Below are 27,107 nucleotides of genomic sequence, written 5' to 3'. Positions count from 1 at the left end.
TTTATGAAGACACAGTAGTTCTATTAAGTTATTTATTTCATAAAATTTATGTACTGCTTGATTGTTAAAAACAACGAAATCCTCAGGCTACTGGATAAGGCAGCGTTCTAAGGTTGCTATTCATAGTTTCTGCCCAAATATTTGTTGCTAAAGCAGCGTTTGCACAAAGTGAATTCCCCTCTCTTTGCATGAGCACAGCACTGGATTAACTGAAAAAGTATTCAAACAGTTTTGAATTTGTATTTGTAAAAAGAAAAAAATCAACTTATCCTCAACTGAATAAATCTGTACTGTATTGAAAAGCAAAACTAGATCAGGTAAGCATCTATATTGCCTTGTCATCAGCCTTCCTCAGCTTGGTGCCCTCACAAAGTTGGAAAAGCTACACTATATGAATCTTCAGGTGTAACTGAATACTTAACTACGTGAGCAGCAGAGAGATCCTTGGAATAACTAGTCGGAGTTAAATGCAACCTCCAGATCTGCTCAAAAAGATCTCTCCCACTTTTAAGAAAAGGAAAGGTAATCATCTTCCATCCAACAATTGATTGAGGAAGAACAGAACAAACATTCCCCTCTATTTGCTTCCCCTACATTAGAGCTGCAAGAAACCAACGTCTCATTAATAAGCGGGTGGCATTAAAAAGGCCATTTTGCTATTTCCATTGTGCAGAAGTTGTGGGAAACTGAGTCTCGAACCTTCCCACTGGTTTATTGTGCTGCTTGCACCAGAGATTGCTGGTACTGTACTCGAGCAGGAAAATGATCCGCAGGCCTGTTATACGCTGTCCACACAGGTTCTCCGACAAACAGCCTCATTGCCTTCACATAGTTCTGGGAACAGAAACACAGAAAGTTCACACTTAACATGGTTTACTTCTGAAAAACAAGATTGAAAACCCTGAAAGAAGTGGGGTTCAAAGTACAGGGCTCGAGTCCAACTGAAGGGTTGGGAAACAGCCAGCTTTGGAAAAACGCTGGCTACTTTATTTGAAATATCCATTCCCCATTCCCCATAGCCTAATTGTGTTTGGATTCCTTGCAATATTCACATGTTGCAAAGAGCAGACACTGTAAAGTGAAATTTTGCCTTGTCCCTGCTCTAAGGCAAAAACATCCAGAAACCCATCATGGAAAAAAGATCACGAACAAGTCACAAAAGGGGGAGCCCCTTTTGGAACAGCCTGACACACCAAAATTGAGCATTTAATGCTTTCCCCTCCCCCCCCCCCTTCATATTAGCTCTGTGTTTGGAACAGTTTCTCAAGGTGAATTTTGGCTCTTTATAAAAAACAAAAATGAGTACTGCTCAATGCAAAACCAACTCTGAACAAGGCTTGGGGCACACACAGAAGTTATTACAATGCTAGCCTACATGAAATCAGTATGATTAACATTTATAATTCAATACATGCAGGTTGGAGGGGTAAGAAGAGAAATCTCTTTGCTCGTTCCTCATTTTTAAAATTTACACATAAGACGTCTGACTCCAGTTTCTGTTGCTGATGCACAGCAACATCTCTGCAGTTAACACTGCATGTTTTGCTTTGTTTTTCAACACTGAAGCGCCCTTACTCAGAGTAGACCCTTTGAAATGAACAGGCCTAACTCAAGTACGTCAACTTTAACGGGCCTACTCTGAGCAAAACTTGGATGACTGCCACCTAATCTTTCCGGCGATATTAACAGCAAGGCAAAACTTCTCGATTCGACAAAGCACATTCAACAAAATTTGGGGGTCGTGATATTGTCACTCTGTCAGCGCCTGCACCTGTTTTCCTACGCAGAGGGAAACCAATAGATCGCAGAGCTCATTCTAAGAGCCGGCCAGAGGCCTCAGACCCGTAGCAAGACAGCGACCTTAAACTTTCTATATCAAATGCTTTATACATCCCTCACAACAAGCCAGAGAACAGGACGAGCAAAGCAGATCTCCCAAGGCTCCACTGCATAGTTGCTATGGCAACACCAATCCCTTACTAAAGATGGATTTTGTGACAAGGCCGAAGACACGAGTGCTCCATTTAACTGCAAAGGTAGCAGCAGCAGCAGCGCAAAGCAGAGAAAGCGCATGTGCTCTAAATACTATCCCTGCCTGAACCTTGAGGAATTGATTTCTAATCCCAGAGAGTTGGGAATGGCAGCCTGGAAGACAGGTGGGCTTTATGACCGAACTGAGGTTGAAGCTGCCATGCTTTGATTACCTACAAAGTGCAGAAACGTATGACTTCCAGTCAGTACCAGTGCTTTTTTTCTGGGGGGGGGGGGGGACACAGGAGAACACATACCCCTAAACATTTTGTGAATCTAAGTTTGGCCTCATTGAAAGGCGGTATTTCAATGAGTAGGAAAATGAGCACCCCTAAACATTTTTTTAGGGAAAAGAAAAGCACTGGTCAGTACTATCAACAAAAGTAGGGCTGCTGGATTGCTGGGGGAGGGAAAGTCTGTGGGGAGAAGCATTTTTAAAAGCTGTTTTTTCTATACTAATAAATGCAGGCAACTTTAGATGAGGAGAGATGGAGCCAGGGTGTGGTCTGCTGAGAGGAAGGCAATTTGTACAAGTGGTCCTTCCGTCCCCTTCCCCACGAACGCCTGAAAACCCCTCTCAAGAAAGCAGTGAGGGATCCTCACCAGTGTTGCACAGAGAGCAAGATATTGCAGAGCCTGTGTGGTTTGGTGGTGAAGAGTCTCGTACCCAGGCCTGCAAGTCCCGCTCAGCCCTGAAGCTCACTGGGTGCCCTTGGGCCGGTCACAGTCTCTCAGCCAAGCCAACCTCATAGGATTGTTGTTGAGATAAAATGGGAAGAGCTATGTACCTTGAGTTCCTTGGAGATTATGGTTGTGGTAGTGATGATAAAAATGGGGGGGGGGGGGAACCCTTCAATAAATTTCAAGTGACTCCCCCCCCACACACTACTCCACAGGTTTAAAATGGCAAAACACCGATTGTGTTCACACCAGGCGGGTAAAGCACATATCTAAAGGTAAAGGTACCCCTGACCATTAGGTCCAGTCGTGGACGACTCTGAGGTTGCGTGCTCATCTTGCTCTATAGGCCAAGGGAGCCGGTGTTTGTCTGCAGACAGCTTCCGGGTCATGTGGCCAGCATGACTAAGCCGCTTCTGCTGAACCAGAGCAGCGCATGGAAACGCCGTTTACCTTCCCGCCGGAGTGGTACCTATTTATCTACTTGCACTTGACGTGCTTTCGAACTGCTAGGTGGGCAGGAGCTGGGACCAAACAACGGGAACTCACCCCGTCGCGGGGATTCGAACCACCAACCTTCCGATCGGCAAGCCCTAGGCTCTGTGGTTTAACTCACAGCACCACCTGCATCCCTAAAGCACATCTCTCCCCCTCACAGAGCTACAATTCTCAGTACCCTTAATTCCCTGGGGGAAATGGCATGCTTTAACTGTATGGTATGTCTGCCGCCAGAGATCTTTCTAATATAACGCCCTGTGTGAGGCCAATATTTTGCTCCCCCAAATGGATTGTCTCAATTAAGGATCTTCTCAATTTTGAGCCCTGCTCAGCTCAGCACCCTGTTCATGGGAACCACTCACAATGCTCTAAATCTGGCACTGATGCAGCCCCAGTTCCCACTGTTGAGATGCAGCCCTAAATTCATTTTTTAAAAATAAATAAAAGTGGTCACAGGCTCTGATTTTGTACCCATTGCCTGTTCTTCCCTCATTATCCCACCCACACATTTTTTAATTTAGCAGATTACACTGCAGGTCTCAAGAGTTTTGTTATTAATATGCTGTTCTACAGCTGCAGACAATTCTGTCAACTCTGTGTAGATGTTTATGGGGGGGGTAGGGGGAAAGTAATTTCATACAGATTCATCCAGCGTAAATCGGTGATAGATGCCAGCAGGAAGCGTGATCATGTCTCCCTTTTCCATGGCAATCCGGATCCATTTGTCGTCTTTATCGCGAACGTCAAAATACCCACTTCCTTCCAGGATGTAGCGAATCTCATCATCCAGGTGTAAGTGCTCTTCATAAAATATTTTTATCTGGGAAAGGGGAAGGGAAGAGAGAAGGAAGCGGCTTTCCATTTAGCGAATCTTATTACAAGCGGCAAAGCATGTAAAGATTGCAAGATGTTATGCCAGGAGACCCAAAGCCCCTCTCAATAATGCAATATTTGGCACTGAAAGGAGAGTCCTTTGAGGGCTCTTTAAGCTCTTTACCAGTGTTCTCTAACAGCAACCTTGCAAGGCAGGGCAGCGTCATTAATCTCATATTGCAGATTGCTCTTCTGAGGAACTTGCCAACTCAAACCCTTAGTCCTTATTCCAGATTTAGTCTGAGAAAATAATAATAATAATAATAATAATAATAATAATAATAATAATACCTTTGTTGTCATTGTACAACTGTGTACAATGAAATTAAATGAGCCTCCTCCCCAAAACACTCAATCTCTTATCAAACAACACACCACCTCGCAAGTCAATTTCGCTATGTTATTTTTCGTTCAACAGCCTAACAGCCCATGGATAGAAGCTATTTTTTAGCTTGTTGGTACGGCTGATTATACTTCTGTATCTCCTGCCCGAGGGTAGAAGATTAAAGAGGTGATGGCTGGGGTGTGAGTCATTCCTGAGAATTTTTCTCGCTCTCCTCAGGCAACGATCCCTTGCGATGTCATCTAGCGGACTCAAGGGACAGCCCAAGATATCATGTGCTGTATTCACCACCCTCTGTAGAGACTTTCTGTCCGTGGCTGTCAGGCCAGCATACCACACTGTGATACAATATGAAAGGACACTTTCTATTGTGGACTGGTAAAAGGAGTTCATCAGTTGTTGTTTAATATTATTCTTTCGCAAGACCCTGAGGAAATGGAGTCTCTCTTGGGCCTTTCCAAGTGAGGTCCTCACTAAGATGAACTCCCAGGAATTTAAACGAGGGGACTCTCTCCACACAGCCTCCCCCCTGATATACAAGGGGGCAGGTTCCCCTCTCTTCCTCTGCATGTCCAACACCATCTCCCTTGTCTTACTAATATTTAGGCGCAAGTTATTCTCTAAGCACCATGTAGATACTAATCACATTGGATCTATTGTCCAGAGCAGATTTTGTATATCAGCATCATCATTTCTATTCTGCTTTATATTTTAATGGGGGGGGGGGGAGTCTCAAAGCGGTTCACAACACATTAAAACATGAAATAAAACAATCCAGAATAAAACAAATTCAAGCTTCAAGGAAAATATTTCACGTCCTTCTCTAAGTGACATTCCGCTTTCCCCATACTTAGTTACTTGCTGAATTTATATAGCTGCCCTATAGCAGAAGTACTCTAGGAAGCCAGTGTGGTGTAGTGGCGAGAGCGTTGGACTAGGACATGGGAGATCAGGGTTCGAATCCCCACTCAGTCATGAAGCTCACGGGGTGACCTTGGGCCAGTCGCAGCCTCTTAATCCTTAACTGATGGTGGGGGTGAACCAGGTCCTCCTTGGAGATAAAGGTGGGAGATAAATGCAAGAAACAAGCTCTTCTGCTTAGCTGCTTAAGAAAGCTGGAGGGGGCAGTCAGGTGGAGGTGTCAAATCACTAACCTGGCACCCAGAAATCTCCACATGGTCACACCTGGACCCATGCCAATCCCAAACACACCTAGATGATTGTTAGCATTGACTACAATTCCCATCAGTCATGTTCCTCAAGGGCGCCAGGTTGCCCAAGGCTACTAGGGACAAATCTACACTCACAGTTTTTAATAGGAATAATGCTTCTCTAAAACACATGTTTTTTCACTGTCCTATATTGAAAGATTTTTGGCAGAAGGTAACTGAAACCATCAACAGGGACTGTATGGAACAACCTCACATTTACAGAGCAAAATATCCTTTTGAAAGATATGCCCAGTGCATGGAACCTTATAAAAGGACAATACGAGTCGACTCTCCGGGCCCTTACCATTGCAAAAAGACTGATACTGACAAATTAGGAAAATAAAAATGTGTCTCCCTTCTACAACTGGATTGAAGACTTCTACAAACTCACAACATATGAAGAATTTGCATATAAACACAGACTTGCCATGGACGAAATTCAACGATATTTGGAATCCATTCTTAAAAATACTGTAATAGGTTAAGATCTGGTGAAGTACAATAACAACTTTGTTACAGTATAGAGTTTTAGGTTTTATTTGCCTCCTCTCCCTTTACTTTACTTTCTACATGGGTGATGTTTCTCCTTTTCTTTTTCTCCCTTTCATTTATGTCTCACCATGTTTAGTACACACATAACTATGTACTTTTTAACTTTCAATAAAGATGTCAGAATAGAAATAAATAAACGTGGTTTTTAATGATAAGGAAGGGTTTTGCCAAGCATTATGGACACATGGAATCCTACTTATAATGTTCGTAATGCGTTGTTAAAATGTGATACCCAAGGGTGCGGCAGAGCAACCAGCAGTAGGCAGCTATTTTTGATGGCTACTATTTTACAAGTATGCCCTGTGACGTTTTAGAACAATATACAGTCATACCTTGGATCTCAAATGCCTTGCCTCCCGAACAAATGATCGAAACCCAGAAGTGAGTGTTCCGTTTTTTGAACCATTTTCAGAAGCCGAACATCCTGTGCAGCTTCTGGTTGGCTGCAGGACGCTTCTGCAGCCAATCAGAAGCCACACCTTGGTTTTCAAGTGGTTCCGGGAGTCGAACGGACTCCCGGAACGCATTCTGTTCGAGAACCAAGGTACTACTGTATCTAATAATGTTAAGCAGGTCATTGTAGATCCAGCTCAGGAATCCACGACTGGTGGTTTGTAGTGGTGGCCCTTTCGCCTGCCCTGAATTTCCTCCTGTCAGCCAGTTTCACTGAGCGCCCAGCTACTCAATCCTACCGCAAGAGGACCTGTGGCTCTGCTGATCTTATTGCCCTCCAGAACCCATGCTGGCTGGGATGGAGGTGATTCAAGAGTCCCACAAAGTCCAAACCACAGCTCTGTATCAGAACTCAGCTACTCTTTACATGATGGATCTGCGAGTAAAATTACCTAGGTGCACCTGAAGCGCATGGAATTGCCAATGAATTATTCTCTTTCCCAGCTCCTCCCTCGGTAAAAGCCTTTCTTTTTTTTTAACCAAAGGTGCTACCACAACTGACCCGCTTCCTCAAGTGCTTAGTCAGCTCTGGAGCAAAGAGGGAGGGGGAGGAGAAAAACCTAAATTTAGTGGCGGAATGATTTTGTGAGCCGACAACAGCTGAAGTGCACTGGAGCTTTCAGGAGGGTGCGTCAGCCGGCGCTGCCAGGTTGATAATGCTCTTGAGACATGTTACGGGTCAGGGAGATCGCAGAACCTGGCAGAAATAAGCTGGGTAGGCATTCAGACTCCACTCCAGTCGCGAAATTACTAAAATATTCATAGCACTTAAAACGCATCACCTTGACAACCAGACAAGGAGAGGCAGAAGAGCTCCCTCTTTCTGAGAAGTCTGAATAATGACTACTAGAATAGAACCAGCCGGTTTTGTTGCTTTCATTTATAATGTCCCAAGGAAGCGGTGTGGCCAATTGTTCAGAAGGTTAACATATGTCCTTCTGCCAGATAAGTAGGGTGGTTGGTGGTGGTGGTGGGAGGGAAGGAGGGAGGGAGGGAGGGAGAAGAGGCTCTCCTGCACCTTTAAGAGTTGTGTAGAAGAGGCAATTTCAGAACATCTAAATAAGCCTGTTCACTTCAGCAGAATCATGGCTTTGTTAAAGGTACAGGAGCCCTGCCTTCCTTTTTCACCTGGCCACTCCGGAGGTAAAACCACCAGGTGAGAGTGCTCACGTCGTATCTCCTCATCTCAGCGTTCACAGAACAAGAGAGACACAAAATGGCAGAAAACATATATTTGTTTGGCAGCATTCAGTCTGTCTTGCCTTCTGCTGACTCTGAACATCTAAGCCTATAGAAGAATCCTGTCTGGCTCGAAATCCTGAAGCGTACAAGGCAATGAAGTTTGCCCAGTCAGTAATATCATCACCTCAGGAGGCAGTGTGGTGCAGCAGTTAGCGATCCAAGTTCTAGCGAAGAGGAGATCAGGGATATATAAATAATAATAATAATAATAATAATAATAATAATAATAGTTGTGTGTCCTTGTTTCTCAATTTGATCGTTTTCTAATGGATAACTGAATATTGCTTTGTTTGATATCAGTTGTTTATTTTGAAGTAGTTGTGACGTATTTTGTACTGGATCAGATTGATATTACATGTGTGATCTTTGCTGCCTATGTTGTTGTTTCTCCGGCTTGTAAACTTGCCTTGTGTGTAGTAATATAGAAAGGCGGTATACAAATTAAAAGTGAAATGAACGTTAAATGAAATGGGAGTTCCTGAGTGGCTTTCTCTCTGCCTGTCCTACCTCGAAAGGCTGCTGTGAGGAACAGAGAGGGTGGAGAGAACCGGATATTGCATTAAGCTCCTTAGAGAAAAGGTGGAATATAAGCCAAGTTATATTAACTTTGGATACTGTAACCCCATTCACTTCACCCTGCCTTTGCCAGATGTAAGATGGAGGAGTGTAGTCTAGGGGTTACCAATAAGCAGCAAAAATCACATCAAACTACGGTTTTGCGTGGGAACGAGGAACCTCTGCCCTCCAAACATTACTGGACTACAGTTCTCATCATCACTGACCACACTGGAAGGGGCTGGCAGGAGCTTGATCCAAACATCTGGAGGGCCAGAAACCCCCCACCCCAAGTTTAGTGTGATATCCCTGCATTGCAGGGGGTTGGACTACATGACCCTTAGGGTCCCTTCCAACTCTACAATTCTATCCAAAGCAGGCACCAAAACTTCCCAAATGCTCACCTAGGTAAAGGGACCCCTGACCATTAGGTCCAGTCGTGACCGACTCTGGGGTTGCGGCGCTCATCTCGCTTTACTGGCCAAGGGAGCCGGCGTACAGCTTCCAGGTCATGTGGCCAGCATGATTAAGCCACTTCTGGTGAACCAGAGCAGCGCACGGAAACACCGTTTACCTTCCCACCGGAGTGGTACCTATTTATCTACTTGCACTTTGACGTGCTTTCGAACTGCTAGGTTGGCAGGAGCAGGGACTGAGCAACGGGAGCTCACCCCGTTGCGGGGATTCGAACCGCCAACCTTCTGATCGGCAAGTCCTAGGCTCTGCGGTTTAACCCACAGCACCACCCACGTCCCTAATGCTCACTTAACTGCATGTTAAAAGGCGGAAGCTATTCGCATGCATACATAAGCCAGCCATCTTGCTGCCAACTTTCTCCATTTTTTCTAGCCCATTTGCTGTGCCTTTTCACAGCAGCAGAGGAGGCAGAAATCAAACAGGTGCAGCTCATCCCCCAGTCTGCACTCCAGAATTCACCAGCTGTTAAGAAGGTACAGGAGCCCTGTCAGAAAAATAATAGGCAGCAACCAAAGGAAAGCACATATCTTCCCATTATAATAGGTTTTGAAATGCACTAGGGCTGCATGACAGACAGCAAAATCCAGCCATGTCTACTCCAAAGTCAGCCCTTTTTAATTCAATTTGGCTTATTTTCAGGTTAAGCAGGGCTAGGATTTCAGCCTTAGTTCTCAGGAAAGGGACAGCCAGTGTTCAAACAGCAGAATCGCAAAACGTCTGAAACTGGCACACACTCTAGTGGCGAGTTCCAGCATTGGCAACCTTTTCAAGTACCAAACGAGAGACAGAATGTATTATACCTTCTCTTCGTAATTCGGAAGCTTATCTTTGTGTATCGTTATTATATCCATCCAGTTGTAGTTCCTTTCTTTCCGGATCTCTGCTAAGACAGGATCGGTCTCATAGTTGTCAGCATCCAGCTGCGGAATTAAGAAAAGGGTTTTGGTGACAGAAATGTTCAAAACAAGGCAGTCATTGCGATCGGCTGCATCCCAAACACTCCTTACATACAAAACACTTTTATGACTCTGCAAAGCAGGTTGTTGTGGGATGTGTTTTCCTAGATTGGACATGCGGGGAAAGGTTTGGGTTGTGCGTTTAAAAGGTGAATGTAAAACTCTGCTAAGTAAAGGAACTTGCTAGTGCAAGTTAGGAAGGATATTAATAAGCAATATATCCTCTCCTGCCTCCCTGAACATTCCCACAATTGTCAGTCTTCCGATTGCACTAGGTAAAGGGACCCCTGACCATTAGGTCCAGTCGTGGCCGACTGTGGGGTTGCGGCGCTCATCTCGCTTTATTGGCTGAGGGAGCTGGCGTACAGCTTCCGGGTCATGTGGCCAGCATGACTAAGCCGCTTCTGGCGAACCAGAGCAGCGCACGGAAATGCTGTTTACCTTCCTGCTGGAGTGGTACCTATTTACAGTGGTACCTCGGGTTAAGTACTTAATTCATTCCAGAGGTCCGTACTTAACCTGAAACTGTTCTTAACCTGAAGCACCACTTTAACTAATGGGGCCTCCTGCTGCCGCCGCGCCGCCAGAGCCCAATTTCTGTTCTTATCCTGAAGCTAAGTTCTTAACCTGGGTTAACGGAGTGTGTAACCTGAAGTGTATGTAACCCAAGGTACCACTGTATCTACTTGCAGTTTGTGCTTTCGAACTGCTAGGTTGGCAGGAGCTGGGACCGAGCAACGGGACCGGGGATTTGAACCGCCGACCTTCTGATACCAAGTCCTAGGCTCTGTGGTTTAACCCACAGCGCCACCCGCGTCCCACTGAGGAAATAAAGCCCTGGTGCTATTACCTGCTTACATCCCGTGTAAAACACTCAAGATATAGAAGCCAGGAGCCAAATGGCTCCTTAAACCAAGGTTATAGTTGCCAAAATGGAATGTCTAGTTGCCATTTTGGGGCCAGGCGGCTCTAAAGTCTTATTTTTCAAATGATGTGATTGACTCTCAGTTAAACATCAGGCTAGGTCAGATGACAACCTTGAGCATACCCAATGGTTGGAGGTGGTGGGGATTCACAATCCAGAATTCTCTGGAGGGGACAGAATTGGCTACTCTTGTTCTGGAAACCGGCAATAAAGTTCTGAGTTTCTGAAACCACTTTTGTTCCTCAAAAAGGGATTGTTGAAAAGCTGGTCTTCCACTGTCAACAGTAGAGCAGGGTTCCCCCAAAAGGAAGATTGCTACACCAGCAAGAAACCTCTGTCCATGAAGAGCTCTCAGCTGTTTTATTCAACTTTCCCTTCCTGGATTTCCCTCCAGGCAGGCTGCCATCTTTGGCAGAGCAGCTTTCCAAAACAACAAAATTAGCCTTGATAGGGGGAGCAGCAGGGACGCAGCAAACAAACGAGATTAAATTTAAACGCCGACAAGAATCAAGGGGTCTTCATTGATTATTTCACAAGTTTAATATACTGCCCGGGTCCTGATTTAACTGTATTTGTTCCGTAATTGCAATGGGTTGCACCTTGAGGGAAGCAGCGCAGCGCCCGTGGGAGGCCCACACTGCCCACTCACCACCCATCCTGTCTAGGATAATCAATGGTTTGTACTGACATTATAATGTAAACTACAGCAAGAGTGCTAGAAACTCCTTTGCTGATATGTGTTAAATGAGCAGCCCCAAAGGTTTATGCTAAACCCTAAAGCAGAGGTACTCAAGCTCTGGTCTGCAAATCACTTTTGGCCCCCACAAACTCCACTCAGGTGCTTAGAGGAACAGATGGAGAATGGTCAAGAATAGCTCCATGCAATTGATTTTTTCTTTCTTCTTCTGACAATGGAGACAGAGGATGTTTTGACCAGAGGTAGATTATTGAACAGGCAAATAAAGCCATAGCCTGAGGGCCATGACTTTCATAAGGGAAGTTTTTTAATGTTTAATGTTTTAGTATGTTTTCATATGTTGGGAGCTGCCCAGAATGGCTGGGGCAACCCGGTCAGATGGGCAGGGTACAAATAATACTATTATTATTTTTTATTTGTTGTTTCAAGGTGAGATTTGCATCCCCTGCCACCCTCAAGTCCAAATATGGAAAAGGAATGCTGAATAATGTCCTGAGACCAAAGCGGACAAACATTACACTCACCTTGGGATGTCAAGGAAATCTATCTGACTTTTAGAAGACAACTGAAGGCAGCCCTGTTTAGGGATGTTTTTAATGTTTGATGTTTTATCACTTTATCATTATTATTATTATTCTGTTGGGAGCTGCCCAGAGTGGCTAGGGAAACCCAGCCAGATGGGAGGGGTATGTAAACATAACATAACAACATAAAACATAACATAACATAACATAACATAACATAATATAATAGGGAGAATTTTGCTTACACGCAAAGCTGGCACATCCATCAGATTAGAAAGTCAAGACTATGATTATTTTTTTAAATGTAAGGGATGTGCTTTGATTTCTAGCTTGCATACACAGACGCACAAACAAAGTGGTCCTCTGAGCCCCCAAAATTTTCAAGTGGCCCATAAAAAAAGTTTGATAATCACTGCTCTAAAATAAACTGTAGAGCACCTAGTTTAAAATACTTCCATGAGCATTGCTTTGCAAACAAGATGTCCCAGGTAAAGAGCCTGCAAAATGTTTTGCTAGCCCATCTGTCTATATGTACATCTTTAACCTCTGGAATAGCTCAGTTGGTACATCATGAATCTCAGGGTCAGGGGTTTGAGCAATGCAGAAGGTTGGACTAGATGGACCTCATGGTGCCTTCAGGCTCTACAATTCTATGGTTCTGTGAGCTAAGCAAATCAATCATTTGTGGTACAGCACAAAAGATACTCCCAATCCACTTTAGTTGAGGTCTGCATCGGTACACTCCGCCTATTCAAATATAGAAGGGAAGCAAGGGCCTAACCTTTTTCCCCAGCCCCAATCTCCACATATTTCAAAAGGAAACAATAGGAGCTTTCCACACTCACTGCTTTTGTATTTCACGCTCTAGTATCTGTAGTCAAATGTGAAATACAGAGTACTGTAGAAGGTCCGGAGGCACATCATACAGCCACCTTGCTGAAGCTAAGCAGAAACAAAGCAAGTGGCCAGTGTAGTAGAAAAACACTGTTCAGGGACCAGGTGACCAGCATGTGATATGGGGATTTCTGGCACTTACAGGAGGGTCAAGGGTCGCTGTGCTTGACTTGGGCACATGGAAGCTTTCCATACAATTATCACAGGCTGTAATTCTGCATTTTGTGGCCGCTGGGCCCAGCAGCTTATGGCTGTTTTTCTCCACACCTGTTGGGGATGGCGATTCATACATCGGAAGAAGAGGCAGCGCTGTGTCATGGGCAGAGTGCTGGAGCACAGGCAGGAAAGGCAGCTTTAAAAGCCCTCACTCAGCCATGAAGCTCGCTGGGTAAACTTAAGCCAGTCAGTATCTCTTGACCTCACACCAGCCTCACCAAGTTGTGGGGATAAAATAGAGATTTGAGGAACTATGTATGCATTCAACTCCTTGTAAGAGAAGCAAGATCTAAATGTAGTAAATGATTATTATCATTATTTCAAAAATAAGGTGGATTCTAGTCCAGGAAAGCTTAAATGTTACATCTTTAAAGTACCACACAACTCACTATTGTTCTTGCTACCACCACGTTAACAGAGTTACCCCTTTGAGAGTTATTATCAACAATAAAAATGCTATTATTAATGATAACTATAGCTGTCTCTCACTATCCCTCCCATGCTCAGAGGGGGCACAGATATGGACTGTGTCGGTTTTATATTCACAACAGCCTTGTGGGGGTGGGTTAGCCCAGGCATAGGCAAACTCCGGCCCTCCAGATGTTTGGGACTACAATTCCCATCATCCCTGACCACTGGTCCTGTTAGCTAGGGATGATGGGAGTTGTAGTCCCAAACATCTGGAGGGCCGGAGTTTGCCTATGCCTGGGTTAAACCATGAGAACATGACAGGCCCAAGTTCACCCAGTGATCTTCATGGCTGAGGGCATGGGCCCTCATAAAAAATACTAATTAGCTAACTGACCAATTGCATACCAGATAACTCAGTTCTGCACACCCCTCCCAAACATAAAGCCCGCCCCCTAAAATAAATCCTGTCTATGCCCATGGCTGGAGGTGGTCCGGATGCATCTCTTCCAACAAACTTCTACCACATTGCAAGTGCCTAGTCTCTGCTTGCAGCCCAGCTCTGGCCACTGGAAACCGAACTGCAGCAGTGCGCACCTTTAAAGCACATTCCTCCCTTCAAAGAATTCTGGGCGCTGTAGTTCGTTAAGAGCGGCTGGGAGCTGCAGCTCTGCGAGGGGTGGACTACATCCCCCAGAATTCTTTGAGGGGGGAATGTTTGTGTGCGTACGCGCAACCAGCACCCAAAGCGCACAAGCGGCGGTGCGCAGGACTCCGAATGCTGCGTCCTGGACGGGAGGGAAACGCAGCCGCGCGAGGATCCTGCTCCCCTTTCCAAACCGAGCCCTGGCGCCAGGAATGGCTCCCGCTCCTGCCTACTTTCCAGTAGAAGACGCCCAGCTGCTGCAGCAGCGTCAGGCTGACGGGCTCGTTGGGCTCCCGGCGGTGTGCCTGGCGCTGGTCCTCCGCCGACTCGTCCATATACCAGGCTTCCACCATGGCGCGCCCAGGCCGAGCCTCTCCTTCTTCCCAGCCAGCCAGGCTCCCAGTCCCGACGGAGGGAATGCGGCTCCGCCTCTCCGCTTCCCGGGGAGGGGAAACCACGCACGGGGCTTCCTGCGCAGGAGCAACTGGGTCTGGCTGTGCCAAGAAGGGGCAGTTCAAAGTGCGCGTTAGCCTCCTAGAACCGCAGCACTTTCCCCCACCCCATCCCAATCCAGTTAAACTCCGGAATTTTTATTTTTATTATGAGTTAAAGCGATTTTTTAAAAAAGACCCGTGGAAAAGGAGCAGCGGCCGAGTCTCCACCCCGAGTAACTGAACCGTTTGTGCACGTGTGAATTGGCCTGTTGGGGCAGCTTCCCACGGTATGGTGTGTTTCACACCAGCCCGCGCTAGCTGTGTGATATCCGCACCGTGGAAAGCTTAGCAGGACGAGAGAACTAAAACTTTTTACCGTACTGGCTTTTGTTTTCGACCCTTAAAACAAGACTGGCATTTCTTTCTGCCAGCCCATTGTGGCTGGGGAAACCCAGCCAGATGGGCGGGTGTAAATAATAAAAGTGTTGTTGTTGTTGTTGTTGTTGTTAGTGGATCAATCTCCCATAATGTACTCTGAAAATAGAACGGTTCAGAATTAAGCTGGCCACTGTATTTGTGGAGAATGTAGTAAATTTGATTAATTTTTTTTAAAAAAGAAAGTTGGGAGAGAACTGCATGTGTCTGCCTCATCTGATATTTGCCTGGTAAAGATTTGTATTTGTGTGTATATTTTGTTAACCTGCCCAAGCTGGTACAGGCAACTCTTTGCTTACATGGGTTACATTCTTGGGATAGGACGTGAAGCCAAAATAGTATACTGTATAGTGCTGCAGGAACCCCCCACCCCCAGATCATTCAGTTTGTACAAACAGGACACATACACACTCACACAGGACATACGCGACGTTTCTGTTATAAATTCATAGTAAATCAACCATACGTCGGATTTACAACGGTTCACTTTTATTTTACTCCATGAAGGAAGGACTATCAAAGGAGGATGGTTTGATACAGGACGGCCATAATCCCTTAATCAAGCAGCACATACACAGGAGCCCTACCCAGTTGGCATGACAACCTTGATGGTCCCAGACAGAAGACCACCAAGGTCACAAAGGACTTGCATATGGGAATGGATTCAACATGGACTGGAACAAAGGACAATGATCAGATCTTCCCTCTGGGGGCAGGAAACTGCCAGCTTCCCTTTGTCTCCTGGAAGTGACTCATGGGGAGGGGGAAAGGAGGAACCAGGCAGGTGACAAGACACTCAGGTTACCTCCACAACTCCTCCCTCAATCCCTCCTTTCTGTGATGGGTCAATGATGTAGTTGTGATGTAGTTCTAGGGGTGTAGTTTGGGGGATTAGTAACTAATAAAAGTTTGGGTGCTCTTTTGTTTGGGGCTTCCATTTTGTTTCACCTGGTGGTGGGAGTCCTGTCATGACAGTCTTCAATAAAGACCAAGCCTACTGGCTGCTGTTTTGCTCTGGTATTCCTGGCTGGTGTCCTTGTTTTTTTGTCTAAGGGAGCCCTCAGATTTCTCCGTTAACAATAGTCAAAACACATTGGGTGCAATGGTGGGTGGAATTGCCAAAGCCCCCCGCCCCCTTTTTGCTCCCTTTAATTTTTCTATTTTAAAAAATTGCCAAACATGTAAAGCTGAATGTGCACAAGTTAAATGCTTGTAGATTGCGAGTTATCTGTACTTGCACCACAATACAAAATAATCAGTTTGAGTACATATGTTTTGATACAATAAATGCTGCTCTTACTTGTTATTAGATGGCATTTGCACATCGCAGCATCAACCCAAATTTGCTCTCTCATGACGAAACAGGAAATGCCCTGGGCTATTTTCACAAAATCTGAAAATAATCTGCTCCTGGAGAAAACTGAACAGCAAGTCTTGGAGAATTTGGAGTGTCTGCCAGGGTAGATCAATCAGCAATTCCATTTCTCAGAAGAGAAAACACAAAAGTAAAAAGGCAGAAACCGAATTATGTGGATTTTTCCCTGGCTTTTTTTTTTTAAAAAAAGTCAAATTCTAATCTAGACCCGTGAATTTGATGACACTCATAATCAGGTTTTTAAAGAAGAATCAGGGCTAAGAATCCTGCGCATATCTACTCAGAAGTGCAATTGTTTTCGATGGGTCTTATTCCCAGGTAAGTGTGTGAAAGATTGCAGCCTAATTCAGCCATAAAATACCGGGAGAGGTCATTTATAATAGACACATAACATGAGTTATCGACTGGCCCTAATAATGCATACTTGAAAATATATCCCATTGATTTCAGGATACTTACTTCCAAGTAAGCACCCTTAGGATTTCAACCCTGGTGGCAAATGTCCTGCTGTATAAAAACAAACACCTGAATTGCAGAGATGAGTACTCAAAATTATTTGTAAAAAAAACCCCTGTTCTTCATAGTCCCTGTGCAGTTCTGTGTATGTGGACTTGTAGCTTGTAGCATCAGATGCTCCTGCCTGGAATAATGTGTCACCCATTCAGCTCCTTTTTGGAAAGGCTATTCCTTCCGCCTGAGCTATGCTCAGGTTGAGCTAGTGTTCTTCCATCTATTTCCTTGCCATCTTTGAAAAGTTATTTCATTCTGTTGCTGCCCCTTTAGGGAAGTGATGTTGCCAGATGTTCTGCGAGAAGACTCAGCACGACTTCCAATAGCTTGTGGGAGGTTTACTTTGGCATGTGCGTTTGCAAAAGAAAGACTGGCTTGGTGGGGTTAAACAAGATTTCTCCTTCCAAGTGGCTCTTATCTCCGGTCTTTCTTTGGAAGGTAGGTCAGCCTCAACCTTGGGCGGCTTTGCAGAATTAATTGCGGAAGCTGCTTGTTCTCTCATTGCAATCAACGGTATGCTTGGCAGTGTTAATCTGCTGCTGGCTAATTTAATGGTCTCTGCCTGCATAACTTTAGATAATTGCTTTTGTTCCTTGGGCAACATGTTGAGGAAAGTTGTCATTTGCTCCCCTAGGAAATACCAGGGTGAACAAATGGGCCCTGAAGCAGTCAATCCCAGATTGACTCATCTCACCCACCCCCCAGCATCAGAGAGAGAACCCAGTGTTGCCTCAAGACAGAAAAAGATCCTTTTTCAAATCCACTGGTCATGGTCACCAGTGGATTATAGAAATCTCTAGACACATGTCTAGCTACGTAATGCTGAGTCAGACTGTTGATTCATCTGGCTCAGTACAGTGGTACCTCGGGTTAAGAACTTAATTCGTTCTGGAGGTCCGTTCTTAACCTGAAACTGTTCTTAACCTGAGGTACCACTTTAGCTAATGGGGCCTTCCCGCTGCTGCCACACAATTTCTGTTCTCATCCTGAAGCAAAGTTCTTAACCCGAGGTACTATTTCTGGGTTAGCAGAGTCTGTAACCTGAAGCGTCTGTAACCCGAGGTACCACTGTACTGTCTACACTGATTGGCAGAAGCTCTCCAGAAAGGGCATGTTCCCAGCCCTACCAGGAACCGAACCTGGGATCCTCTGCATACCAGAGATGCTCTTAACTGTTGCTTTTGGTGGGTGATTTCAGTTGATAGTCAAGACCTTAGCAGAATTGGATGTCTGCAATCAACAGTAGTCTCTGCATGGTCCAGACAGTCACGACACCCTCTACTGAAATAACTGGCACAGTGCTGGATAATACCCTGCCTTTTAATAAGATTGCATTATGCCATACCCACTGTCTTATGGGACATTTTTGGGAGAAGAAAGGGCCAAGGAGTAAACCCTACACCAATACGGAGTGGAGTCCCTAAGACGGATGGCTCCTTTTACTCCTCCTTCCGGCAACTCCTGCAGCCAAGCTTGTGCCACACATATTGTTCTGCTTTTCTTCGGATCACATCAGCGAAGCCAAGAAGGGGGACTTGTTGTTTGGGCAGCACTGCCCAGGCTTGCACCCCAGAAAGGTCATTTCGGTGCTGCTAACACAGCAAAACAATGTGGGAGGCAGCAGTCACAAGTTAACCCAGGGCATAGGCAAACTCTAGTCCTCCAGATGTTTGGGACTACAATTCCCATCATCCCTAGCTAACAGGACCAGTGGTCAGGGATGATGGGAATTGTAGTCCCAAACATCTGGAGGGCCGGAGTTTGACTATGCCTGGGTTAACCGGTTTCTGCAGCCACAGCAGGTGCTGTGATTCTCCAGTCGTTGGACTTCACCCCCAGAGGCACATTCCATTGTCTCTCGAGACAGACGGATGCCAACAATTGTGCAGTGATTTCTGCCAAAGCAATAACAGCGATTGCAACTCAGTTTTTATTGTAACCATTCTTGGCTATCCTTGCAGTGCCAGCAAATTATACATTGCAGTTTATGAATATGATTTCTATTCCCCCCCCCCTCCCCGGGAATAGAGTTGAGAGATGACCTAACCTGGGTCCGGAAAAATAATCTCTCAAAGGACCTATTGATGGCATTTTACCATTGTACTGTTGAGAGTGTATTAACTTATGGTCTGTGTTTGTGGTTTGGGAGCTGCACGGTGTGGGGGAAAACAATGCTGTCCAGGGTTGTAAAGAGTGCGGAGAGAATAATTGGGTGCACTCTTCCCACCTTGGATCAAATCTATGCTTCCAGGTGCCATAAGAAAGCTGCAGAGATAGTGAAGGATAGTGCGCACTCTGGAAATTATCTCTTTCAGCTTCTGCCTTCTGGAAGAAGGTACAGGGTTATAAAGACTAGGACTAGCCGCCTGAGAAACAGTTTCTATTCAAATGCGATTTTGGTTTTAAACGCAGTGTAAGGTAGTCTCTATGGGAGTACCGTATTTTTCGCTCTATAAGGCGCACCAGGCCATAAGACGCACCTAGTTTTTGGAGGAGGAAAACTAGGGAAAAAATATTCTGAATCCCAGAAGCCATAACAGCAAGAGGGATCGCTGTGCAATGAAAGCAGCGATCCCTTTTGCTGTTCTGGCTTCTGGGATAGCTGCGCAGCCTGCATTTGCTCCATAAGACGCACACACATTTCCCCTTACTTTTTAGGAGGGAAAAAGTGAGTCTTATAGAGCAAAAAATACGGTATATTGTATTTTTAAATGAGGTATCAGAGTTTTTAGGGGGCTAACCAGGCTGGGATAGCAGGCTTGTTGACTTTTGAATGTCTGATGTAGATTTTTCCTATTTCGTTGTTCTGTATGGGACAATGACAATAAAGATTATCGCATCGTATCATAGTCATCACTGTGTTCTGGGAGTGGGTACACAAACACAATCCCCCACAACCACAGATTATGTAGTCAAGTTTCCTGCATTGAGAGATCGCAGGGGGTCAGTACACCTGGAGTGCAGTAGACGAGCCTCACCTGTGGTTCCCACGCCAGGTAAGTGTGTCTGTGTGTTTATTTTGTTAACTGAAATGTCTACAAGTGGAACTTTCATGAAGTGTACTAAGGTGTTATGCAACATACACAAATTTTAATAGAATCAGTAAATGTATCTCTAAAAGCATATAATAAAAAGCATCGGTTAAACAGTAGATACAGGTTGGTTAGAGAGAAATTCACACCGTGAAAGCCCGCCTAAACAATTACCATTTTCAGAAGACATCTAAAAGAAGGTCGGGATGGTTCCTGCCAAACCTCTACTAGTTCAGCAGGAAGTAAACCTCACTTTATTCAATGGGGCTTAGCTCCAAGTAAGCGTGCATCAGAATGATTCCTCCCACTGAAACACACACAAAACACTGTGGACTAAGCCTTGCAACCTGTAACATTACAGGCTTTTAGCATGAAGCTAGAAGGCAAGAGCGAGGCTGGAGAGAGACAGGCCATGCATTTCTGATGCCAGAAGGCAAAGATCAGGTATTACAGCTTCACTGCAGGGCATGTGTGTGCGTGTGTGGCTTATGCCTTTGATTCGGCTGCCACATAGGCAATCAAGTGGAAAGCTGTCATCATATTGGGCCTGCTTGCACAGAAGAAAAGTCGGGTAGCGTTATTGCCTTTCATCTGGCAGGAGAGAAATAGGGCAGGTTGCCAGTCTGTGCAGGACCCCAAGAATTTATTACGCTCAAGGCTCAATCTATATACACACACATCTCCTTGAACATTAAATTCCAGACGGACATTGCTCACAGCAGGAGCCTAAGGAAACACCAAATGTTGCATCTCGGTGTTGTTGTCGGGGGTTTTCCTCCCCTTTTCCTTTTCTCAATTATTTTTAATTCAGCTCCCCTCTCGTTTGCGGATTTCCAAGCATATGCCAAGCACAGCTTGCCACACATCAAATGATTTTTATTTTGCTGGTGTATCCAAAACTGACACAGGGCAGGATCAGAAGCGATCAGCAGGAGTGGAGGGGTTTTTTCCCCCTTGTAAAACCCCCTCCCCAAAAAACCTGCCTGCTCCCATGGATGCCTGGAGGCCTGCATTTTCTCCAGCTCCCCGGACTGCTAGAAACGCACCACGCGAAACACTCCGGCAAATCAATTCTGAGTCAGATGCTCCTCACAATGCTCCCCTCGGTCCCTCTAGGCAAAACTGAAGGAATTTCTTCTAAGCTAAGCAGGCCAGAAGGCTGTCTGAAAAAGACAGATAGGCAGAGAGAAAATGAGCTCTAAAGGTGCAAGTAATGGAAGGCTTTCTGAAATCTCTCGGCTCAAACTAGAAGGCTGGTCAGGGGGAGCTGAGAAACAACAGTCAGCAGTAGGCCATCTTGAGTTCTTGTTTTCAGGTCTCAGAGCTCAGGTGGAGAAAGTTAAATACTGCAGTGGTAATCTTTTTTTCTTTTCTTTTCCTGGGCCAACGTTCTTTGAAACTATTGCTGGAGCGCTGGGCTTTTGGGAAAAACAAGGGAGCCTTAGTAGAGGTAAAGGGACCCCTGACCATTAGGTCCAGTCGTGGCCGACTCTGGGGTTGCGGCGCTCATCTCGCTTTATTGGCCGAGGGAGCTGGCGTACAGCTTCCGGGTAATGTGGCCAGCATGACTAAGCCGCTTCGGGCGAACCAGAGCAGTGCACGGAAATGCCGTTTACCTTCCCACCGGAGCAGTACCTATTTATCTACTTGCACTTTGATGTGCTTTCAAACTGCTAGGTTGGCAGGAGCAGGGACCGAGCAACAGAAGCTCACCCCATCGCGGGGATTCGAACCGCCAACCTTCTGATTGGCAAGTCCTAGGCTCTGTGGTTTAACCCACAGCGCCACCTGCGTCCCAAGGGAGCTTATGGCACTTTAAAAAAACTATGGGTGAGATTCACGTAATGAGCCTCCCTCTTCCCCCGTGCATCCCCCAAAATTGAGGAGGGTGCAAGGAGGGATAATCCTGAACAGCAAATGGACATGCTTGTGCAGATGGAACAATTAGAAGCACGCAACATTTGATTACCTCCCTAAGAAATTGTGGCATAAGCCAGCGGGTAACGAACATGTTGCCTGGCAGCTATTGTGACATTTCTTATCCTCGTCCTCTGGCCATGCTACCTGATGGCAGATGTAGTCCCATGGCATCTGGAGGGACTGAGGCTCCCTATAAGCTTTTGTGGACCAGAGTCTGCCTCATCAGATGACAGAAATGTTATCCTAAGACGGCAAGCGCGCGCACACACACTCATTGTGTTCAGTGGAGCTTTTACCCAAATAAATAGGCATTGAGTTACAGTGAAGTCCTTATTTTATTCAGCATTCTTCAGTTACAATGCAGATTTCATCCCTCAGTGGTAACTATGCAAGAGAGAGCATGGGAGAAATTGCAACCCATTTCCAAAAGATCTTCCACTTTTTAAAAACGTTATTTAATAGATGTTTCATGTTCCTTTCAGATATATGTGAACCGAATCCTGTATTACAATACTGTTCCTTGCCTGCCTTTTCCACATGTAAATCTACCATGTGACTAGTGCCTTTTAAATAGCAAGTTCACATGTTTATCATAAGCTAGGCTTAATAAACCGCAATGTGAATTGGCAGCATGCTGGTGAGCGAAGCCCATTTACATCTCCCTTCATGTGATTGAGTAAACAAATCAGGAATCACTTCTCGTGATGTCCAATCTGGGATTTTGTTGCTCCCCAAAAGGTCAGGATTTGTAAGCCAACAACCTCTGTTTAAAAGCTGTTTTTTCTAATCCTGCCTTGTTTGCAAGCAACAAACCAGAATTTCAGGTTTGGACATTAAGCAAAGTTCTTCACTCTAACTAGTTGCATGAACTAACTACAGCTCCCATCATCCTTAACCATTTGTTCTGCTTCCTGGGGCAGTTGTAGTCCAGCAAAATCTGGAGAAGCAAAGGTTCTCCACATCTAACATTGTTGGCTGACATCCGATAGGTCACATCTAACGTTGTGGTTAATTAAACCAGGATTCATGGCTTGTTGTGTGTGAAAATACCCATTAAGTACACAGGCTTCAATTCAGAGTTTGCTCCTGCTGAGAAAAAAGAAAGGAGGCAGCTTTCACCAATTTCTCCTTCCCTTGCAGCCCCTTGGAAATCTGTTCTGTAAAGTTGAACGACCCTCCAGAATATTGCAGCAGGAACTAAGGCATGGATAGGCAAACTAAGGCCCAGGGGCCAGATCCGGCCCAATCGCCTTCTAAATCTGGCCTGTGGATGGTCTGGGAAGCAGCGTGTTTTTACATGAATAGAATTTGTGCTTTTATTTAAAATGCATCTCTGGGTTATTTGTGGGGCATAGGAATTCATTCATTCCCCCCCCCCCCAAGGTTAGAGGGACAGTGGACTGGTCCCCTGCTGAAAAGGTTTGCTGACCCCTGATCTAAGGCCTTCCACGAATGAAGAGTCTTTCTATTTGCAGAAGGCACACTTACAACCAAAGCCTTAATATTTAGATGTGTCATGTGGATGTTTGCGACTAGTGACATACTAGCATGACGAATGGCCACAAGCCTCCTGGAAGATGGAATTTCCCCTCAAATCTCTCTGGGAGAAAAACTTCTTATTGTTTTGAGAAAATAAAAGCTGCTAAATGCATAGACAGCAGCCTTATCTCTACTAATACTAATAAAAATGTGTGGCCATGTTTTTATAACTGGTTTTATATTTGTATACTGCTTGGAAGTCATTGTGGCAAGTAAGCAAAAAAATAAACACATTTTTTTTAGAGTCAAATATACAAGACAAGACAATCGGGAAGCTTGAGGTGCTCTTTTATTTATCACCCACCCTGATTACATACTTCCTGATTTTATGCACATGTACTTGGAAGCAAGACCCAGCCTGTTTACTGCGGTAACATACACAGGATTGCAGCCTCAGATCTTGACCAATGCCGCGCTCCTAACCACGGCAATCTGGGAATAAGCTCCACTGAATTCAGTAGGACATCTGAGTAGAGACATGGTTACGATTGCAGGACAACCTCCAGACTTTGTAACCGTTCTCTATGGTGTATATCAGGGATAGGCAAACGTCGGCCCTCCAGATGTTTTGGGACTACAACTCCCATCATCCCTAGGTAACAGGGCCAGTGGTCAGGGATGATGGGAGCTGTAGTCCCAAAACATCAGGAGGGCTGAGTTTGCCTATGCCTGGCATATATCCAACCTTTTCCTCCCTTGTTCAGATCCATTTCTAATTTGAAGCCATCTTTTGCACTACCTGCAGCGATTGTAAAATAGCCGTAAACCAGGGAGGCTGCACTAATGGGCCATAAACAATGAGAGCAAGCTGCAGAAAACTACAGCCACTTCTATAGGAAGTGCCTGCCTTTTAGAGGTTGGGTTGAGTCACATTTCTGCTTTGACTGCATTACATTCTAGTCAAAATATAATACCATGCCCCTTAAGCCTGTGTGACATTAGCTGGAACATAGAAGCTGGTGACTAAAACTGGCTAAACATCCCCTTCCTTCTGCCTGTAGATGTTTGGTTGGCACGAATCATTCCTGGCCTCTTAGACATCTAAAAACAAACAGGCCTTTGCAACATCAGTTTCTTTTTATCAGCCAGTATTTATTATCGACGTTTGCAATTTCTACCCTCCATTTTTATGGTAGTGTCATCTAATTATTTTAAGAAGAAATTAAAGTGTATCAGAAATAGGAAAAAAACCAAACTTTGTGGGTTGTTTCTTGCTTTGCAACACCCAAATAAAATAACCTTGTAAATATGCAGAAATTAGACCACTACGATCTATTTTGAACAAAAAGCAAAAATCATAGTTAATAATGTGGTCTCAGAGGAAATCAGAATTGAGAAAGGAACCAGGCAAGGGTGCCCGTTTCCCCTCTGCTATTTATTTCTGGAGGTTTTGTTAAACATGTTGAGGAAAGAGGAGGAGGTTAAAGGCAGGATCCAAGCAATATAAATTAAAAGCCTTTGCTGATGATTTGGTTTTAACATTACAAGATCCAGAAACCAGTGCAGTGAAAGCACTGGAGCTGATTCAAGAGTTTGGACAGGTAGCAGTATTTAAATTAAACAAGAGCAAAACCAAAGTTTTAGAAAAAAACTTAGATAATGAGGAAAGAAAAAACCTTTTTGAAAGGACAGGCCTTGTTTTGGTGAAAAAAGTTAAATATTTGGGTGTGAATTTATTGGTAAAGAATTTGAATCTTTACAAAGATAACTATGAAAAATTATGGAATGAAATTAAGAGAGATCTTGAGGTTTGGTCAAATCTAAAACTCTCGTTGATGGGCCGAATATCGGTGGTTAAGATGAATGTATTGCCGAAGCTGTTGTTCTTATTTCAAGTTTTACCAATCATCGATAATGTCAAATGTTTTAAAGAATGGCAGAAGGTATTGTCTAAATTTATCTGGCAGGGGGGAAAACCTAGAATTAAATATAAATTACTTACAGATATAAAAGAAAGAGGGGGCTTTTCCCTGCCAGATTTGAAGATATATTTTGAAGCTGCTGCATTCTGCTGGATCAAGGATTGGATTCAATTAGAGAATGATGATGTGTTAGACTTGGAGGGACTGGATAATCGATTTGGATGGCATGCATATCTATGGTATGACAAGGTAAAGGCCCACAGGGGTTTTAAGAATCATGTAATTAGAAAGGCATTATACAATGTTTGGACTAGATACAAAGATCTTAGTAAGAAAAACACCAAAATGGATTTCACCAATGATAGCACAGGCCCAAAAAAAGTTAAATATGGAAAACAAATGGTTGAGGTATTCAGATTTGTTGTTAGAGAATCAGGAAGGTTTTAAATTAAAACCATTTGAACAAATTAAAGATAAAGTGAATTGGTTGCATTATCATCAAATTAACGAATTATATAAGATGGACAAGAGAAATGGTTTTGCAACAGAAAAAACCAAATTGGAACGGAGTTGTTAGATACTGATGATAAGAATATGTCTAAAATGTACAGTTTGTTGTTGGAGTGGCATACAAAGGATGAACAAGTTAAATCGGTCATGATTGATTGGGCAAGGGATGTGGGACATAATATAATGATGGAGGACTGGGAGAGGCTACGGAGGAAAGGGGTTAAGTTCACTGCATGTACGATGTTAAAGGAAAATATTATGAAGATGATGTATAGATAAAGTCGTCCACGAATCAGAGTGCTTCTCGTGGTTCCAGGTTTCTTGATGACAATACAACATCTCCTCCTCCTGGTAAAATAAGCAATAACCTCAGCAGACGGGGAGAAGCTCTAGGAGGGAGAAGAGTCTCGGAATAAAACATCTGCTGTGTATTCTGAGCCATCACCTCCCAGGGAGATTGGCAAATGACTTCTGCCTTGCCAGTTCAAGGAGAGACAGATCAACAGCACCATGCTCTCTGATGGATGAAGGGGAATATGAAGAGAGGACTGGTCAGGAGAGGTCATTAATAATCTCAGAGAACCATGAAAACTGTCAAAGTCAAATCGCAGGGCGTCCGGGCAGGGAAAAAAAAATCAAAACTTGGAATGCATTTCTCTGCACTATTATTGTCAATCCATTTGGAGAGGCACACAGCTAAATAAGCAATGGCCACAACACAGTTGCTGGGATCTACTTGGTGCCCTTGAATTTCCTGGGGGGGGGGGTTAAACCAGCAGCAGTGTGCTAACTCTAGAAGGCTATTTATTTACCATCCCTAATACCCAGTTTGTGCTGGATAGTAACCCGTGAGCAACTTTTCCATGGCCACAGGGAACTGGGAGGGGGGGATCACCTCATCCTCTGTTGGCATGTCAAAATGTGACCCCCCCCCAAGCCTTTCTTATCAGGTCCTTGGGACTCTCTCTGTACGGCATACCCCACCAACCCTACTTTACCCTCTGTGACTGGAGTATATCTCTGAACTCCAACAATGCCTCTGGGTTGCCTGGTGGACTCTGTGCAGAAACAACTACCTATCTTAAAAAGTCAGAAATGTAGATTTGCTGCTCTTCCCATTTATGCTTCTGGCCCCACCCACCAACAACTTGGTTAATAACAGGCTCCTTGCATGTGGATTAAAGTATGAATTGAAGAAGTTTTTTGGGCTGATTTGAGTATACTGTCCTGAGTTTGCTACTGATGTGTATTTGTTGTCATCTATGATTTTGGTGTTTGTTGTTATTATCTATTGCAGTTGAGATGCCAAGA

General features: G+C 44.6%; 1 protein-coding gene across 1 annotated transcript; it reads right to left on the bottom strand.

The window, feature by feature from the left end:
* Positions 1 to 18: 18 nt before the first annotated feature.
* On the bottom strand, positions 19 to 14,617 carry ADI1 (acireductone dioxygenase 1). The gene is made up of 4 exons (XM_081906639.1): positions 14,413 to 14,617; positions 9,714 to 9,833; positions 3,848 to 4,027; positions 19 to 834 (listed from the first exon to the last, which is right to left on the bottom strand). Exons 1-4 carry the CDS (start codon positions 14,530 to 14,532, stop codon positions 712 to 714), a joined length of 543 nt encoding a protein of 180 aa, XP_081762765.1. The 5' UTR covers positions 14,533 to 14,617; the 3' UTR covers positions 19 to 711.
* Between the last annotated feature and the right edge of the window lie 12,490 nt (positions 14,618 to 27,107).

The sequence above is a fragment of the Podarcis melisellensis genome (assembly GCF_964234715.1).
Source record: "Podarcis melisellensis genome assembly, chromosome: 3".
NCBI lineage: Eukaryota > Metazoa > Chordata > Lepidosauria > Squamata > Lacertidae > Podarcis > Podarcis melisellensis.
Note: the sequence above shows the minus strand (reverse complement) of the source record. Positions and strands in the feature narration are given on the sequence as shown.

Excerpts from the sequence above, each read along its gene's own strand:
- ADI1 (XM_081906639.1), bottom strand. The coding sequence starts at position 14,532 with ATGGTGGAAGCCTGGTATATGGACGAGTCGGCGGAGGACCAGCGCCAG. Across the intron at positions 4,028-9,713 it reads TTCCGAATTACGAAGAGAAG|ATAAAAATATTTTATGAAGA; the intron begins GTATAATACATT and ends CCCCTTTCCCAG. Across the intron at positions 835-3,847 it reads GATTTACGCTGGATGAATCT|AACTATGTGAAGGCAATGAG; the intron begins GTATGAAATTAC and ends TTCTGTTCCCAG.